Source organism: Mobula birostris, chromosome 3 (genome assembly GCF_030028105.1).
Source record: "Mobula birostris isolate sMobBir1 chromosome 3, sMobBir1.hap1, whole genome shotgun sequence".
Lineage (NCBI taxonomy): Eukaryota > Metazoa > Chordata > Chondrichthyes > Myliobatiformes > Myliobatidae > Mobula > Mobula birostris.
Genome location: NC_092372.1, coordinates 228251842 through 228264817, shown reverse-complemented (window position 1 = coordinate 228264817; position 12976 = coordinate 228251842). Strand labels below are relative to the sequence as shown.

Below are 12976 nucleotides of genomic sequence, written 5' to 3'. Positions count from 1 at the left end.
ATTAAAGGAATTATATTTATGAATCTTAACTAAAGTGTTAGTAAAGAGAAAAACAAAAAAGGCCCATATAATTAAACGGTCAAACGTGCACTGGTTGGAGCCCAAATCGCCAATCCTCAGTCGATCTTGGCGCCCAGCTCCATCGAATCACAATCTCCCCACCGGCTCGGATCCTATGACCAGTTATCTCCAGCAACTTCTCTCCTCATCTCACCCTGAACAAAAAAAACCCAGCTCAAATTCCAAAGCATCCATTATCTCTACCCATAACTCAAACACAGCTTCTACAGGAAGACCATTATGTTAGCAATGAAACCTTTCCCAAGATGTCACACTCTCCCCCAACCAAATTAGTCATGTCCTCATGACATTGAGATAATGTGTCACCCCTTCATACAAAGCAAAAAGTCCAGCCCTGGCGTCAATGGCTGTGACAGAGCTCACCAAAGCAATAGGTGCCTCACTCTGTTCCCTGGGTGTAGCATAGGCCAGTCTGTCTGGGGGTGTCCTGATTCTTTGGGACCTCCTTATCCCATCATCTGCTTTTTCAGTTTCAGACACTCCCTGGGCTCTTTTCCGTCTACCTGGGGAGGCTCCCGCCTGTCCACTACTCGAGTCTCCCGACAACTCAGGGCCCCTCGTCACTTGGCTGAGCTCACCTTCATGCCCAGAGTCCAGCCTTCCGTTATTCTCTAACCACAAACCTGCCTGTCCATTGCTAGCTCCCCCAATTTCACCTGCCTCAGTGTGAGAAGGGTTGGGAATCTCTTCATCAATTATTGGGGAGTTTGCAAAGGGCAGCATATACCACACCCCTATTTCCTCTGAGTTCGTATCACATTCAGAGGTGGGGTCCGGTCGAATCCTTCCCACTGCTGGTCCTTCAGTCCCCCTCCCTACGTCACCACAGAGTCCTCTCACTAGGTGTAGGGTCCAGGTCAGGCTCTAGGTCTGCACGCACCCCTTGTCCCAGAGGTAGAAGGTGGTTCCAGTGAGAATCCTCACAGGCCCATTCCCATCATCTGGTTTCACCTGGTTTGGTATCTGACTCTCCACCACATAGGGCGTAGCCGCCCAGCGGTCAGCCAACTTATACTTTCCAGGTAGCCCCAAATTCTTTATGAGGACTCGGTCTCCAGGCATGAGTTGGGGGAACCTCACCTTCTATCATACCTCCTCTTATTTCCTTGATTCTGCTTGACAGCTGAGACCTCAGCTAATTCATAAGCCTTTTTCAGCTCCCTTCTCATATCAGACACATACTTCAGATGAGTCTTTGGTGGTCAGTCTTCCTCACCAGTCCCAAAACAAAAGTCAATGGGCAACCTTACCTCACACCCAAACATCAGATAATATGGTGAGTACCCGGTAGCTTCATTCTGTGTACAGTCGTAGCAGTGGACCAAATGTCCAATATGTTGACCTACCTTGTTCTTTTTACTGATCTCCATTTCGAGAGGACTAAAACACAAAAGCAAGGATGTAATGCTGAGGCTTTATAAAGTATTGGTCAGACCACACTTGTGAGCAGTTTCCGACCCCATCTGGGAAAGTATGTGCTAGCATTGGAGAGGGTCTGGAGCAGGTTGGCAAGAATTATTCTGGAAATGAAAGAGTTAATATACGAGCTGCGTTTGATGGCTCTGGGCCTGTACTTACCAGAATATATCATTGAAAAATATCAAATATTGGGAGGCCTAGATAGAGTGGATGCGGAGAGGATGTTACGGGGAGAAGGCAGGAGAATGCGGTTGAGAGGGATAATAAATCATCCATGATGGAATGGCAGAGCAGACTCGATGGGCCAAATGGCCTAATTCTGCTCCTGTGTCTTATGCTCCATTTTTCATTGGGAATTTGAGGAGATTTGGTATATCAAACAAAGACACCAACTAATTTCTACAGATGTACCGTGGAGAGCATTCTAACTGGTTGCATCACCGTCTGGTACGGAGGGGCCAGAGCACAGGATCAGAAAAAGCTGCAGAGAGTTGAAAACTCAGCCAGCTCCATCATGGGGACCAGCCTCCCCAGCATCCAGGACACCCTCAAAAGGCGAGGCCTCAAAAAGACGGCATCCGCCATGAAGGAGCCCCATCACCCAGGACATGCCCTCTTCTCACTACAACCATCAGGGAGGAGGGACTGGAACCTCAAGGCCCACACTCAGTGGTTTAGGAACAGCTCCTTCCCCTCCACCATCAGCTTCCTAAGTTGTTTATGAAGCCCTGAAAACTGCCTCACTAGTTTGCTCTCTTTTTGGACTACTTATAATTACATAATGCACTTGTACCCTTCATTTCCATGAGACTCTTCAGTGCACTACCACACACATTATATCTGTTGTACTGGTTCTTAAAGGTTGCCATAGCTGGGGGTTCAGTGGGGACAAACTCCCACTACCAATGGAGTGCGTCTGAAATAGCCTCTGACAACCAAGTCCAGCTCCTGGCCTGTACACTGTGACTTGGCTTCTAAACTGGTGGAACTGTTGCTACTGACAAGAGGCAAAGGTGGGTTACTGGCACCTTAAAACCAGTCGCTTTGGCAGATGGGGCTCATCAGCTGTGGTTGGCAGCTCATTTAGAAGGAAAATTCTGATCTCAAACCTCCACTGCCTTGTGGCTATACTCACTCATGGAGAAGGCTTCAGGAGTAAACCCCGAGGGAAAAATCCAGAGCTGGAGTCCCTAAGGCAGTCCTACGTTGAGTTCAACGCTGACTGGCAACTCCTGTGACGCTGCTGGTATCAAACTGAATCGGTCTCTGTCGGTCCTTTGGATTCATCAGCCAGGCAAGTTTGCTCTCCACATCGTACTGCCCTGGGCTGTGTATCATGTAGGCAAGTAGGATGCAACAGCTATGGTCAACCACAACCAACAGAAGGCCATCACTGACTGAAGTGTAGCCCAGAAGCTCGGGGAACACACCTGCCGGTGGGCCAGCAGTTAGCAGGTCCCACACTAACACAATCTTTTCAGTGTTAATCCAGACCACTTCAGCAACAACTGGGCAACCATGGCTTAGACTGTGATTGTACAGAGGCTCCCGTGGGATGCAGGGGAGTGTGTCACTGCAGGCTGCAACCAGAAAAGCCAGGTCCCAAACAAGGTGTTCACTATTCATCTCCTCCCTCACCCCCATTCAGGGTCCCAAACAGTCCTTCCAGGTGAGGCAACACTTCACCTGCAGATCTGCTGGAATTGTCTATGTAGCCTCCTCGACATTGGCGAGACCCAGTGTAAATGGGGGGGGGGGGGGGAATCGTAGAGCACCTCCGCTCCATCCACAAAAACCAGAAATTCCCAGTGGTCAACCAATTTAACTCCAATTCCCATTCCTGTTCTGATATGTCAGTCCGTGGTGCCCTCTTCTGCCACGATGAGGCCACCCGCCCTCATTTGTCACATTTACCTGAAGCATTGTTGAAGATCCCTACCACCCATCCCACAATCTCTCTGACCCACTACCGTCCGGAAGGAGGTTCAGGAGCATCAGGACTAGGACTGGCAGACAGGGTGACAGCTTCTTCCCTCAGGCCGGGAGACTAATGAATACCCTGCCACCACCAAGGTCTTATAACTAGGACAGTGAGCTGTTTACTGTTTACCTGTGCTGTGCACTACATGCATTTTGTATTATATTTTATTAACTTACCTGTGGTAATATCTTGTTTCATGTGTTGTGTGTGTGATGTATGTTTTGTGGGTTCACCGTAGGTTGGAGGAACATTGTTTCATTTGGCTGTCTATGGGAAAGTATTCTTAGAGATGGAAAATATAATCATCTGGATAGACAGGGTCTGATTAGGAACAGTCAACACGGATTTGTGCGTGGAAGGTCATGTTTGACAAATCTTATTGAATTTTTTTTAAGAGGTTACTAGGAAAGTTGACGAGGGTAAAACGGTGGATGTTGTCTATATGGACTTCAGTAAGGCCTTTGACAAGGTTCCACATGGAAGGTTAGTTAGGAAGGTTCAATCATTAAGTATTAATATGGAAGTAGTAAAATGGATTCAGCAGTGGCTGGATGGGACACGCCAGAGAGTAGTGGAGGGTAACTGTTTGTCAGGTTGGAGGCCGGTGACTAGTGGTCTGCCTCAGGGATCTGTACTGGGTCCAATGTTGTTTGTCATATATATTAATGATCTGGATGATGGGGTGGTAAATTGGATGAGGAAGTATGCAGATGATACTAAGATAGGTGACGTTGTGGATAATGAAGTAGGTTTTCAAAGCTTGCAGAGAGATTTAGGCCAGTTAGAAGAGTGGGCTGAAAGATGGCAGATGGAGTTTAATGCTGAAAAATGTGAGGTGCTACATTTTGGTAGGACTAGTCAAAATAAAACATACATGGTAAATGGTAGGGCATTGAAGAATGCAGTAGAACAGAGGGATCTAGGAATAATGGTGCATAGTTCCCTGAAGGTGGAATCTCATGTGGAAAGGGTGGTGGAAAAAGCTTTTGGTATGCTGGCCTTTATAAATCAAAGCATTGAGTATAGGAGTTGGGATGTGATATTGAAATTGTACAAGGCATTGGTGAGGCCAAATTTGGGGTATTGTGTATAGTTTTGGTCACCGAATTATAGGAAAGATGTCAACAAAATAGAGAGAGTACAGAGGAGATTTACTAGAATGTTACCTGGATTTCAGCACCTAAGTTACAGTGAAAGGTTGAACAAGTTGGGTCTTTATTTTTTGGAGTTAAGAAGGTTGAGGGGGGACTTGATAGAGGTATTTAAAATTATGAGGGGGATAGATAGAGTTGACGTGGATAGGGTTTTTCCATTGAGAGTGGGGGAGACTCAAAGAAGAGGAAATGAGTTGAGAGTTAAAGGGCAAAAGTTTAGGGGTAACATGAAGGGGAACTTCTTTACTCGGAGAGTGGTAGCTGTGTGGAACGAGCTTCCAGCAGAAGTGGTTGAGGCAGGTTCTATGTTGTCATTTAAAGTGAAATTGGATAGCTATATGGACAGGAAAGGAATGGAGGGTTATGGGCTGAGTGCAGGTCGGTGGGACTAGGTGAGAGTAAGAGTTCAGCACAGACTAGAAGGGCCTGTTTCCGTGCTGTAATTGTTATATGTTATATATGTACAGTCCATTGTAAAAATATTCAGCCCCCAACCCTTTGTTTACATAAATGAGTATTAGAATATTGAAATCCACAGCACGTTACAGGCCCTTCAGCCCACAATGTTGTAACCTACTCTAGAAACTGCCTAGAATTACCCTACCACATGGCCCTCTATTTTTCTAAGCTCCAGGTACAGTACCCTATGTATCCGCCTCCACCGGCACTGCATTCCACACACCCACCACTCTGTGAAAAAAAACTTACTTCTGACATCCCCCTTGTACCTACCTCCAAGCACCTTAAAGCTGCACCCCCTCGTGTTAGCCATTACAACCAGGGATTTTGATCAATTTAACTGAGAGTTTTTATTTGTCAATCACATGCTCCTTTCTTTCACAGCAGAGCCCAAAAAAAATGGAAAACTGTAAAGTATGAAAAAGTAAAAATTCAAAAACTGAACAAGTGCTCCTCACTGCCAGAGGACGTTACTGTCTTCCCATTCGACCTGGGATCCTGCTGCAGAGCTCTTCCAGCAGACGGGTAGAAGCAGAAAAAAATCCTAACCATTACTGGATGAGATTCAGAAGTTTCGTAATGTACTGCTGATGGCAAGCTGAAGCCAGAACCAAGCCCTCGAGAATAACCCGGCACTATTTCCCCTTCGCCCTGCCACAGCGATAACAGTGCAGGGCCCTTGCAGCCCAGGATGAAGGAGGCTGCTTTCCGGTACACACAGGGTTAACGTGGTCACACTTGGATCCAGAGAGTGGACGTGCGGCTGAATATACTGCTTAGACATTGTCGAAGTCTTTCTTTGTGGGGTACCTGCAGTCTTGCTTCTCTAACACAGGAGGCTCCGACCTGCAGAGAGGGCAAATCGATCAAACCTTCCTTCAGGCTCACCAGAGACCAGTTCATCCCCAAATCCCCTTCATCCCCACAACTCAGTGGGTCAAGAATCTCACCAATGTGGGAGGGGGCAGTACCGATGGAGGGGAGGTCACTGCGAGAGGGGTGGTACTGAGGGAGGCTCACGGTGTCACAGCCCTCTCTCCTAAAGTTGAAAATTTGCTGCAAAATCACCAAGGAACAATTTTGGAGACTGCCAGAAGATGTTGAGAGAGTGAAGTATCACATCAGCAGCAGAGTGACCCTGGGAGTCACTGGGTGTTCCCTCGGACCTTGAAGGAGACTAGTGTTGAAATTGCAGGGGCCCTGGCTGAAATATTTAAAATGTCGCTGTCTACAGGTGAGGTGCCGGAGGATTGGAGAGTGGCTCATGTTATTCTGTTGTTTAAAAAAGGATCGAAAAGTAATCCAGGAAATTATAGGCCAGTAAGTTTAACGTCGGTAGTAGGTAAGTTATTGGAGAGAGTACTAAGAGACAGAATCTACAAGCATTTGGATAGACAGGGACTTATTAGGGAGAGTCAACATGGCTTTGTGCGTGGTAGGTCATGTTTGACCAATCTGTTGGAGTTTTTCAAGGAGGTTACCAGGAAAGTGGATGAAGGGAAGGCAGTGGATATTGTCTACATGGACTTCAGTAAGGCCTTTGACAAGGTCCCGCATGGGAGGTTAGTTAGGAAAATCCAGTCACTAGGTATACATGGAGAGGTGGTAAATTGGATTAGACATTGGCTTGATGGAAGAAGCCAGAGAGTGGTGGTAGAGAATTGCTTCTCTGAGTGGAGGCCTGTGACTAGTGGTGTGCCACAGGGATCAATGCTGGGTCCATTGTTATTTGTCATCTATATCAATGATCTGGATGATAATGTGGTAAATTGGATCAGCAAGTTTGCTGATGATACAAAGATTGGAGGTGTAGTAGACAGTGAGGAAGGTTTTCAGAGCCTGCAGAGGGACTTGGACCAGCTGGAAAAATGGGCTAAAAAAATGGCAGATGGAGTTTAATACTGACAAGTGTGAGGTATTGCACGTTGGAAGGACAAACCAAGGTAGAACATACAAGGTTAATGGTAAGGCACTGAGGAGTGCAGTAGAACAGAGGGATCTGGGAATACAGATACAAAATTCACTAAAAGTGGCGTCACAGGTAGATAGGGTCGTAAAGAGAGCTTTTGGTACATTGGCCTTTATAAATCAAAGTATTGAGTATAAGAGCTGGAATGTTATGATGAGGTTGTATAAGGCATTGGTGAGGCCGAATCTGGAGTATTGTGTTCAGTTTTGGTCACCAAATTACAGGAAGGATATAAATAAGGTTGAAAGAGTGCAGAGAAGGTTTACAAGGATGTTGCCGGGACTTGAGAAACTCAGTTACAGAGAAAGGTTGACTAGGTTGGGACTTTATTCCCTGGAGCATAGAAGAATGAGGGGAGATTTGATAGAGGTATATAAAATTATGATGGGTATAGATAGAGTGAATGCAAGCAGGCTTTTTCCACTGAGGCAAGGGGAGAAAAAAACCAGAGGACGTGGGTTTAGGGCGAGGGGGGAAATGTTTAAAGGGAACATTAGGGGGGGCTTCTTCACAGAGAGTGGTGGGAGTATGGAATGAGCTGCCAGACGAGGTGGTAAATGCAGGTTCTTTTTTAACATTTAAGAATAAATTGGACAGATACGTGGATGGGAGGTGTATGGAGGGATATGGTTCATGTGCAGGTCAGTGGGACTAGGCAGAAAATGGTTTGGCACAGCCAAGAAGGGCCAAAAGACCTGTTTCTGTGCTGTAGTTTCTATGGTTTCTATGGTCCTGGGGATGGGGTAGGGCCCGTGGTTGGGTCTACAGTGAGGGCGAGGAGAGAGGGATGGGATAGAGCCCGTGGTCAGATCTACAGTGAGGGTGAGGAGTGAGGGATGGGTCTACAGTGAGGGTGAGGAGTGAGGGATGGGTCTACAGTGAGGGTGAGGAGGGAGGGATGGGGACTACAGTGAGGGTGAGGAGTGAGGGATGGGGTCTACAGTGAGGGTGAGGAGTGAGGGATGGGGTCTACAGTGAGGGTGAGGAGGGAGGGATGGGGACTACAGTGAGGGTGAGGGGTGAGGAGTGAGGGATGGGGTCTACAGTGAGGGTGAGGAGGGAGGGATGGGGACTACAGTGAGGGTGAGGAGTGAGGGATGGTTCTACAGTGAGGGTGAGGAGGGAGGGATGGGGTCTACAGTAGGGTGAGGAGTGAGGGATGGGGTCTACAGTGAGGGTGAGGAGTGAGGGATGGGGTCTACAGTGAGGGTGAGGAGGGAGGGATGGGGTCTACAGTGAGGGTGAGGAGGGAAGGATGGGGTCTACAGTGAGGGTGAGGAGTGAGAGATGGGGTCTACAGTGAGGGTGAGGAAGGAGAGATGGGGTCTACAGTGAGGGTGAAGAGTGAGGGATGGGGTCTACAGTGAGGGTGAAGAGGGATGGGGTCTACAGTGAGGGTGAGGAGTGAGGGATGGGGTCTATAGTGAGGGTGAGGAGTGAGGGATGGGGTCTACAGTGAGGGTGAGGAGTGAGGGATGGGGTCTACAGTGAGGGTGAGGAGGGAGGGATGGGGTCTATAGTGAGGGTGAGGAAGGAGGGATGGGGTCTACAGTGAGGGTGAGGAGTGAGGGATGGGGTCTACAGTGAGGGTGAGGAGGGAGGGATGGGGTCTACAGTGAGGGTGAGGAGGGAAGGATGGGGTCTACAGTGAGGGTGAGGAGGGAGGGATGGGGTCTACAGTGAGGGTGAGGAGTGAGGGATGGGGTCTACAGTGAGGGTGAGGGGTGAGGGATGGGGTCTACAGTGAGGGATGGTTCTACAGTGAGGGTGAGGAGTGAGGTGGTCACATCAGGTGTAGATGACGACTACCTGGAGGGGGATGAGAGCGTTAGACCCAGTGAGGGGGAAGAGGGGGACATTTTTGAAGGCGAGATGGCTGAATTCCTCGACCCCAGCACCGAGTCACAGCCTGTCTCTCTGGAGGAGATCCGACAGTTCTTACGGGATTACTGAAAGAAACCTTTCAAGGCCCAGTTGGCCACTGATCGCGGGTCGGGTCTGGGAGGGGTCGTCCAGTCGATCCGCGTGATCCTCCAATCGAAGGGGAGGGGAGCTGAGGTGACCCGTGAGGATCGGCGTCAGTTCAAGAGGCTCCTGGAGTCCCTGGAGAGGGTCACAGGGTGAAGGGAGGAGAGGGCTCAAAGGAGAGCTCCGATCCTTCGTCCAGGGGCTCTGGTGAGGGGTCTCAGTAAAATGCACCATGAAGCTGAGTGTTGTGACCCTTAACATCAATGGCGGTAGATTCCACCATCTCTCTGTCCTCTGGGATGCGAGATACGTGGTGAGATTCCTGCAGGAATCCTGTACTGTTCCCGGAGATGAATCTACTTGGCTCCTGGAATGGCGGGGGTGGGGGTGTCCACATGAGACACCTCAGCTCCACTTCCAGCTGGGTGGCCCTCTTGTCAGCCTGAAATAGGAACTCGTACCAGGCCGTCTGCCTCACCTCGCCGCGCGTCAGGACAGTGTGCCAGTGCACTTTGCTGATGTGTACACCCCTGAGCCCGGCCTGATGCAGGCCTGCCTGTTCCCAGAGGTGCCTCCATTGCTGAGGTCCATAGATCGGAGCGAGTGCATTATCATAGAGGGTGATTTCAACTGTACCCTCGAGGAGAGGGACCACACTGGTCCTCAGAGCAGCTGAACATCAGTGAGGAAGTTACCGTTGGTCGAGTCCTCAGACTTGGTCAATGCCTGGCAGAGCTTTCACCCTGACCTCTGTGCTTTCTCAAGGAGATACAAAGGGGTTGGGGCTTACGCATCAACCAACTCTATATCTCTAGGAAGACAGCCGGTTCCGGGATTCATTCCGGCTGTTCTGGAAGTCCTGGCGGGAGGAGCAGGGGAGTTTCCCCTCCCTGCGGCTCTGGTGGGATGTGGACAAGGCTCACATCCAACTGCTCTGCTAGGAATATGTGCACAGGTCGACCAAGTGGTGGATGTTTGGGATGGATCGGCTCGACCTGGAATCCCGGCTGGAGCTGACCGATGCGGACCAGCCCCTCTGGGATGAGTACAGCAGAGGTAACTGCAGCTTGAGAGGTCCCGAGGCTCCTACGCGAGGATGCTGCAGGATCTGGACTAGGCCGCACCCTTCTACTCTCGAGAAGGGGAGGGGTGTCCACAGGCAGCTAGTGGAGTTGCTGCAGAGGATGGCTCCTCCGTCACGGATCCAGCAAGAATTGTGGTGAAATGCTTTCCTCTTACGAGGCTCTCTTCCCTCCGGACCCACGCAGTGAGGATGTGCGAAAGCCTCTGTGGGGGGACTTGCCGAGAGTCAGTTGAGCAGCCTGGGGTGTCACTCTCTCTGGTGGGGCTGACCAGTGCCCCTAACGAGCTGAAGAGAGACAAATCCCCGGGGCTAGATGGGTTGACGGTCGAATTTCTCTGGGCCTTCTGGGACACCCTAGGGGCCGATTATGTGAGGGCATTGGGGGAGAGCATGGTGATGTGTGAGATGCCCCTCTCTTGACGCAGAGCAGTCCTGGCCCCGCTGACAAAGGGGGATGTTCATTGCCTTCGGAATTGGCGCCCAGTATCCCTCCTCAGTGCGGAGTACAGGATCATTGCCCGGGTGATGCCCAATCGTCCGCGCTGGCACAAGTGGTTCACCCTGAGTCCCAGTGTGGTCGATCCAGGACAATATCCACCTTGTCTGGGATCTGACCTACCTGTGCCAGTCTGTCAGTCGCCTTTCTCTCCCTCTCGACCAGGAGAAGTCGTTTGACAGGGTGGACCAGAAGTACCTTCCAGGGAATCTGTGAGTGTTCGGGCTCAGGACACATTTTGTGGCCCATGTCCAACTTGCTGTTCATTGCTGTGGAATTGCTAGCTAAGGCAACGGGTCCTTGACAGCCCACACCACAGTTCCCAGTAGAAGTGGGATAGTTCCCTCAGAGTGGAATGGCTGACGCTGTCTGCTGGAATCCGTGTGCCGTCCTGCAGGCAGCGTTCCTGCTGGAGAAAGTGAGTCACCAGCACATGCCACCTCGGAGTCTGGTCTCAGTACAAGTATCTCTGCAGGGTCCTGAGGCAGAGAGCCACCAGCTGGGTACACACGCACACCAAGGACTGACTGCCCTCCGCGATCAGAAGGCTCAGGACAGCTGCAGAGACCCAATGCCCTCTATTGCCCCAGAAGAAGTCCACCAGCCTCTTCTGGGACCTGGACATGAACGACTTGAGTGGGACTAATGCAGAGAGCTCTACCACACCACAGAGGCAAACCGGCTGATTGATCACTAAAGCATTTCCCCAGAATGAGAACGTATGAAGGAGGCTTGACCAGCGCCCCAATCGGGCAGAGATCTTCGTCTCCAAATCCTGCCAGTTCACCGACCAGGCCTCCGTCAAGCTCAGGTAGACCCCCAAGTAGAGAAGGTGTGTGGTGATCCACGCAAATGGCCTCAACCTGCATGTCTGGCTCGCGCAGAAGAAAGCCCGTTAAACTCTTACGGAGAAAGCAAGGGCATGGGCTCTGGCCTTACCTGGGCAGGGTGCTCCTGCGTCATTGGGGAAAGGTGCTCTGTCTGCTGAGCGGACTGGTCCTGGTCCTGATCGTATTACGGTGGGTGTTGGGAGACCATGGGGAAGTGGAGGGGTTCCGGCTGCATCACCACCCAACGTGCTCGTCGGACCCAGGTCTCAGGAGACCACGTGGGAGAGGGTCCTGCACGACGTGAGCCGTCTCGCATGGATGTCTGTATCTACGTGCCGTCCTGTGATGCTCCAAGGTGCTTCTTGTACGGACTGCTCCTGCACACCTTCCACTTCCTCGCCTTCATCTGCCGACCAGAGTCACCTTGGCGGTCTGTGTTACCGTCCGGCAGTGGAGAGGGTCCCCAGTGGAAGTCTCTGTACACGGGGGATGCTTCCCCTGTACACCGGGGACCTGGCAGTACATCAGGCAGTCCCATTCAACAGTCTCTGTACACAGGGGAGCTTCCTCTGTACACTGGGGATCTGGGGTGGAAGGTACTGCAACAGGCAGTCCCGTTCAACAGGTTCCTGAGCAGGTTTACTGACACCCCGTCCACTCGTCCATTCTGCGGGTGGGACGAGTCAGTGTACCATGAGTACACAGAATGTGAGAGGTTGCAGCCCCTGTTTGAGTTTCTCAAGGAGCTGCTGAGGTCCTGGCTGCGTTTTAGTCCCACGCTCGTCATGTATGATCATCCAGTTCAGAAGGGGGGGGGCGAGAGGTGGGCCTGGCCATGATGGCCATTCACAGGTCTAGGCGGCGGAAAGCGGAGGCCGACTGCCTGTCCCTTTTCCGAGGATACATCCGTGCCCGGCTGTCCTTGGAGAGGGAGCACGCGGTCACAAAGGGCACATTGGGGGATTTCCGTGAGCGATGGGCCCCACAGGGTACTGACTGTTTTTTATAGACAGTAGTAAGCATATTTTAATCTGAGTCTACTCACTGTCTTGTAAGTACTGAATACGTGGACCTTGTGTATTTGTGATGTAAATAAACTTGTATAGCATTGTTAGACAAAGGGGTGGTACTGAGGGGGTGCTGCATGGGGAGTAAGCATGCACTGAGATGTTAACACCCCCTCTTGTTAAACAATCCCAGTCCATACAAAGCGGACTGTGGCTCCCAGGTGCAGTGGGACAGGGCAAGGTGGGGTCACTGCTCCCGTCTCCCGACGTGCCTGACGGCAGGTGCCTTCATGAGCAAATCCGAGCAGACAGATGGACAGGGAGAGACTGGAATTCTGACAGAGAGTTTGAAGGGGAGTTCACGTGTTGGTGGGGGGGCGGGGGCGGGGGCGTAAGGGTGTCTCACAGAGAGAGCCTACCGGCTTAACACGTCAGTACCTACCTGCATTCCCAGCCCAGAGTGAGGCCAGAGTCCATGCAGTCCCTCTTCTCTTTCCTGAGGGGTGGGAGAGAAGAGTTAATCATAGT

General features: G+C 50.8%; 1 protein-coding gene across 4 annotated transcripts in view; it reads right to left on the bottom strand.

Moving 5' to 3' along the window:
• Nucleotides 1-5404: 5404 nt before the first annotated feature.
• LOC140195624 (uncharacterized) overlaps nucleotides 5405-12976 on the bottom strand; it is a 155254-nt gene continuing 147682 nt past the window's right edge. For all 4 annotated transcript variants that reach the window (XM_072254283.1, XM_072254282.1, XM_072254285.1 and 1 more), the window contains 2 exons: nucleotides 12891-12944; nucleotides 5405-5940 (listed from right to left, as the gene is read on the bottom strand). In XM_072254283.1, the coding sequence (XP_072110384.1) occupies nucleotides 5871-5940; nucleotides 12891-12944 (124 nt within the window). In that variant the 3' untranslated portion in view covers nucleotides 5405-5870. The remainder of the gene's footprint in view (nucleotides 5941-12890; nucleotides 12945-12976) is intronic.